At 45.2% G+C, this 6,006-nt stretch overlaps 1 protein-coding gene across 2 annotated transcripts in view; it reads left to right on the plus strand.

Annotated features, from left to right (window-relative positions):
- The first annotated feature begins 1,772 nt into the window (after positions 1 to 1,772).
- PANX2 (pannexin 2) overlaps positions 1,773 to 6,006 on the plus strand; it is a 16,511-nt gene continuing 12,277 nt past the window's right edge. The window contains exon 1 of one of the 2 annotated variants that reach the window (XR_322984.3): positions 1,773 to 1,836. Coding sequence is in view for 1 of the 2 variants with exons in the window: in XM_006016508.3 (XP_006016570.1) it covers positions 1,824 to 1,836 (13 nt within the window). In the remaining variant the exon portion in view is untranslated. The remainder of the gene's footprint in view (positions 1,837 to 6,006) is intronic. The other variant, XM_006016508.3, reaches the window with a different exon arrangement.

Consider the following 6,006-nt stretch of genomic DNA (forward strand, 5'->3'; position numbering starts at 1 on the left):
TAGGTAGGGCTGTGCAAAATTTCACCATGTGTTTTATTTTGAAGATGTTTTGAGCTCAAAACAGCAAATTCAAAATGAAACAAGGGCAATCAAAACACTTTGAAAGTTTCTAAATATTTCAAGTTTTGAAGCTGGGCTTATTTGGCTTCAGCGCCGATCTCAGCTGGCATCTGGTGCAGATCTGGGGGCTGCGCTCCACCCCTCCCCGGGAAGATTCTGGCACACCCCCAGCCTCCTGGGGGTTTAAGCCCCCGGATCTCTGTGCCAGATAACAGCATGCTGTTGCTGCTGGCTGGGGCCAGTGGCAGCACCAGTCTTCCTGGCACTCGGCATGGGCTGAGCCCAGTGCCAGTCCTAGCCAGCAGCAGCAGCCGTCTGTCATCCGGCAGGCAGATCAGGGACCCGCATCCCTGGGAGGAGTCCAGCAGAGTCCCTGCAGCCCTCCTGGGGGTGTGGGTGGGCCCCTGATCTGCCTGCTGGATGACTGGAGGCTGCTGCTGCCAGCTGGGGCCAGCAGCAGCACCAATCTTCCGCACCCAGCACAGGTCCCACCCTGCAGCAGCAGCCTCCTGTGATCTGGCAGGCAGATTGGGGGCCTGCAGTCTTCCCACTTTTGCTTGTCAACACCTTGAGGTGCAGTTTCCCAGAAACCTCTTCACCTATCTCCTTGAAACTTGCCAAGCGTTATGCCTGAAGAAGTGGATACCATCCCTGCAAGCTTCATCTGAATCAGGCAAGAAATGTTAAAGATTTAGCCATTTTCATGATTCCCCTTTATAGCCTATGGGTGAATTGTTGAAACAGCGAAACAGTGTCGACAGAGCAAAACAGAACAGTGCTTTTGAAACTAAATGAAACTCTAAACAAAATGCTGTTCTGTTGAAATGTCGAAACAGAAGTCAAAGTGGAACGGTGCTGTTTTGCACAGCCCTAGTCTTAGGGCATTTGTATACGTGCAAGCACTGTAGCACTGGGCACTTCGAAAAGTGCCCAGCACTGTGACACTTGCGATTATATAAGCAGCGAAATGTGTCAGCGCTGAGAAAGTGGTGGTGGTGAACTTTTGAACTAAAACACATAGAAGGTGCTTTAGTTTAAAAGCATGCTGCTGCCATTTTCTGTGCACTGGCTCACATTTCACCACTTATACAACTGCACATGATGCAGCACAGCACAGATTAATAGTCTGCTCCAAAGTGGCAGATCTCCGGCACATCACGGGACCAAAAATGTGTAAAATGCCCATGGTTGGCTTGTATCATTTTATTTTTGCAAGGTGGTTTAAATATTAAGAAATATTCCACTGTGTGGGTCAGGCCCAGCGTCAACATTCTCATTTGTGTCCATGAGAGATTTGCTGATTGAGGGAAGAGCAGGCCTCAAAATGGAATGCTTTCTAGTTTGTTATACTCCACTTTGATTGTCAAGGCATTGAAATATTTCATTTCCAGTCTTTCAAGAAATCTTTAGGATGGATGAGGTCAATTTTCATGTGCTGCCAAGTCACATCAGCTTTCATAAAACATAATGCCCAGTGCTTTTTCATCACAGTGAATGATTGTTTTCATGTTGCAGGCAACTATTAAATATCAATTTTCCCCCTCAAAAGCTGTAAAGTACTTTTAATAAAGCAGAAAGTTGGCAGTCACTTGATTTACACTTTAGTCAAAAAGCCAAGTATTGGGGTTTTTTTAATTAAATTCAAAAGCAGTGCCTTCAATATTTCAAAAATTGCTCACAAATACTGTATTTCTATGTCTCTTAGCAGTTACGTAGCTCAGCCCTCTACTACCCTTCTGCTACACAGTTCTCATGAGGAAATAATGGAAGGAGACAGTAAGTTAAATGACCAATGAGTCAGTTCAAGTTTTATGTGTTAATTCCTGATTTGTAATCATTTCTGCATAAATTATGCTTATTTTACTGTGTAGTGCAGTATATGCATGAGTTCAGTGTCTCTTTATGCATCTCATTATCTACAATATGTTTTAAGTAGTGTATGTTGAGGATTTATTTAATAAATAATGGAGTTTTATTTGGTATCTCTGATCAACTTTTCCTACTCATGTTTTTGCTTCCTGATGTGGGCAGCATATGTTACACCCACACAGTTATGCATAGAGTGGCTTTCAAGAAGTATTTATTTTCAGAATTTCTCTCTGACTGCACTTGGAGCAGCATCTAACAGTAAAGTGGAAGACATTTTTTTTTTTATAATGTATTGTTAAGAATACTGTGCCAGATTCTGTCATGGTTACATGAAGGCTTAACTTAGGGGTGGAAATTGGCACCTAGGCTAACATTTACTCTCATACAAAAGAATTGTATAAGCACTTCAGCACTATTTAAGGCCTTACTGTTATTAGACTGGACCCTTATTCTACAAACAGGATGAAATGAAGAGTAATGGATTTAAGCATATACTTAAGTGCTTTGTAGAATAAGACCATTATGGAGAATGTAGATGGTGAAAGCCTGCACGAGGCTGCTTTTACTCCTCTGGTTTGGAAGGATGAGTGTGGAATTTTTATCTAAGACCTAAAAATAATTTTTGACTTATAGACAGATGCAAGACAGCTTTATTCAGCAAGAAGTGCATAATTCTGTAGCTGAATTCTTCATTAAATTAAAACTAAATCCAAGGAACTGTTCAATTTCTTTATCAGCGATTTGGACGACAGGGTGAAAAGCAACCTGTTCAAATTTGCTGATGATACCAAAATTTGGGGTGAGGTGGGCATGCTAGTAGGGAGGGAAAGACTGCAGAAGAACCTGGATCGGTTGCAGGGGTGGGCTAACAAAAACAGGATGAGTTTCAACACTGACAAGTGCAGGGTGCTGCACTTGGGCAGTAGTAACCAGCAGCACACTTATAAGATGGGAAACTCCCTTCTTGAGGGCACGGAGGCAGAAAGGGATCTTGGAGTCATCATTGACTCCAAGATGAACATGGGACGACAATGCAAGGTCATGGTCAGCAGGGCTAACCGGACCTTATCCTGCATCTCAAGTAGGTCCAAGGAGGTGATCCTTCCCCTCTATGCAACACTGGTCAGGCCACAGCTGGAGTACTGTGTCCAGTTCTGGGCACCCCACTTCAAGAGGGATGTGGACAACATTGAGAGGGTCCAGAGGAGGGCCACACGCATGATCCAGAGACAGCAGTGCAGACCCTACAATGAGAGCCTACGGGACCTGAACCTGTTCAGCCTTCACAAGAGAAGGCTGAGAGGGGACCTGGTGACCGTCTATAAACTCACTAGGGGGGACCAGAAGGGTTTGGGGGAGACCTTGTTTCCCCTAGTGCCCCCCGGGGTAACAAGGAATAACGGCCACAAGTTGTTGGAGAGTAGGTTTAGATTAGACATCCGTAGGAACTACTTCACAGTCAGGGCGGCTAGGATCTGGAACCAACTTCCAAGGGAAGTGGTGCTGGCTCCTACCCTGGGGGTCTTTAAGAAGCGGCTTGATGCCTACCTGGCTGGGGTCACTTGAGCCCAGTTTTCCTCCTGCCCAGTCAGGGGGTCAGACTTGAAGATCTACAAGGTCCCTTCCAACCCTACTTCAATGATTCTGTGAACTGATTGAAACTTATATTCTGTAACCATCCTAGTGCAATTTCTAGAGGCTCTGTACACATCTACCCTTGGTTCCATATTTCAGAAAATTCATCCTGTCTTCTTGTCTTGAGATCTCTCTCTGTGTAATTCACAGCTTCATCCTTTCAAATGTCTTGCACACAATGAAGACCAGAGGTGAGTGAGGTTTAGCTGAACACACACCTAGAGCCAGCTGAAAGAATTCTCATGGATGACCTACTTTATTCATCTATCTCAGTGCTAGCTTCTTCCTTAATCAAAAGGAAAACTGGGGTTTAAGTACCGTTACACTTAGGATGTAAGTGCTAGGAAAGTGGTTGCATTTTTTTAAAGCAACCCGAGGAGGGTTGATACCTTTTTCCAATTAGCTTTACTTGGAATTGGGCATCTATATCCATAGACCAAGGGTGGCCAGAGTTAATTACCCTGGGAACCACATCTGATCCTCCACTGAAGTTCAAGAGCTGGGGTGGGGGGTGGGGAAGAAAGGGTGCTGAGCAACCTGGAGTGCAGATGACACCCCGTCCGTGTCTCCTCCCCCCCCCCACCCCTGCACCACTGAGACACTTCAGTTTTCCCCATGGGGAGCACGCCCCAGGGTAAGTGATATGGCTACAACCCCCAGCCCAGCACCTGAGCCAGCAGTCCCAGAGGGAGAGAAAGAGGGAGGAGGGCAGGCTTGGGGCACGCTTCCTGGGGAAAGCCAGAGCAGTGGGAGGTGCCGGGCTGCACTGTCCTCCAGAGCTGCCTCAGGGAGAAGTGGGCAGGGCCTTCCAATTCCTGAAGATCCGCAAGTACTGTGCCAGCAAGCTGCATGCGGCTCACGAGCTGTGGTTTGGCCACTGTAGCCATAGACCCTAATAAAACCCAACTTTAAAAGGGTTTAAAGCTTTAAAAAGATTTCAGTAATTATCAGTCTGGCCATTGAATTTCCCAGGTTTCTCAGTAGTACAATCAGTATGCTGCATCAGCTAATTACATATATGTTTTATTGTAGAAGGTATATTATTTCTCAGTAGACCAGTGTGATTCCTTCTGAGATTTTTTTTTATTTCACATATGTCACTAAAATCAGAGGAGATATTTCTGTTGTCTTAATGGACTTTGGATCTGGCCCATACTAGTGCTAGCATTTGAGTTTGGAAGTATAGTGCCCCACTTAGAACTGTAGCAGCAGCCTTCTTTCTCACAGACAACCTACATTGGTAAACTGTGAAAGCAGTACTGCAGCCAGGCTCTTGTTAAGTACTTGTCATATGGTACAGTCGCTATCCTGGGGCACATCAAGTGCAGAGCCATTTAAGTGCATGTGTAAATAAATATTTCCAAGCCATTTAGGGGGTTGAGATGCCTTGCAGGATCCGGGGACATGAAGATACCAGTTTGGAAGGGATACCACAGCCTTTTCCTAAAGCATAGAGTGGAAGCAGTGAGCAGAACAGATCAGGAGGATAAAAAGCTATCCCCAGAGGAACTGTGATGCCCTCAGTACATCTGCTTCTTGTGCTTATGCTGTGATCATAGCACAGCTTTGGTGTGATGCAAAAGCAGTCTCTGTACATATGCAGTGGCTAGTTTTGTGGAAGTCAGTAGTCCGGACATTTCTAGGTGTTCTTTCCAACAATGATGAGAAAACAAAAACCTACTAGAAAGGATTAAAATAATTTGCCCACCTTAGGAGCTTATTGTATGTAGGGATCTACTTGAGTCTCAGTTTCACAATTTTCACAGAAACCAGCAAAAAGGCAGTTTCCGCAGTCACCATGAAAACTGGCATTCCCCACAGTTTTGTGTAGAATCAGGGTCAGGGAAAAAAATCCTTATTAAATATAAAATACTGGCTTCCCAGTGGGAGCCAGCAGCTGCTGCGACCCAACCTCACAGCCTGCTTGGGGGGGAAACCGCTGACAGGCGGGGAGTAGCCAAGATGACAGCTGTGCCACCCCCACCCCCCAGCTGCTGATTGGCTGAGAGGCCTACATTTTACATGGTCCTGCCCCTCTCCACCAATCAACAGTGAGGGGCAGGGCCGCATGAAGGACAGTCCTCTCTACCAGCCAGCAGTGGGTGGAGGCTTGCTGTGAAAAGACTGCGAAAATGGTGCTGGGCACTGCAAGCAGCCTGTGATTTTTTTTACTTCCCCTCTGCACACTTTAAGTAGATCCCTAATTATATGTCATTTCTTTTTCTAAATGGAAAGTATTCTTGAGTTATGCTGAGACAAAAGCCCAACTTTGATACTTACATTCTCCATAAATGACAATAAATAATGCAGTACAATCAAATCTCATGTTTTACATACTTTTTCACACTTGATTCTGCTTGGACTGTGAAGCCAGCATGGCCTGCATATAACAAGTTGTACTTTCTGTGTCATAGGTTCCTGCACAAGCCCAATTTATTCATA

This window comes from Alligator sinensis, unplaced genomic scaffold, assembly GCF_000455745.1.
Source record: "Alligator sinensis unplaced genomic scaffold, ASM45574v1 scaffold600_1, whole genome shotgun sequence".
NCBI lineage: Eukaryota > Metazoa > Chordata > Crocodylia > Alligatoridae > Alligator > Alligator sinensis.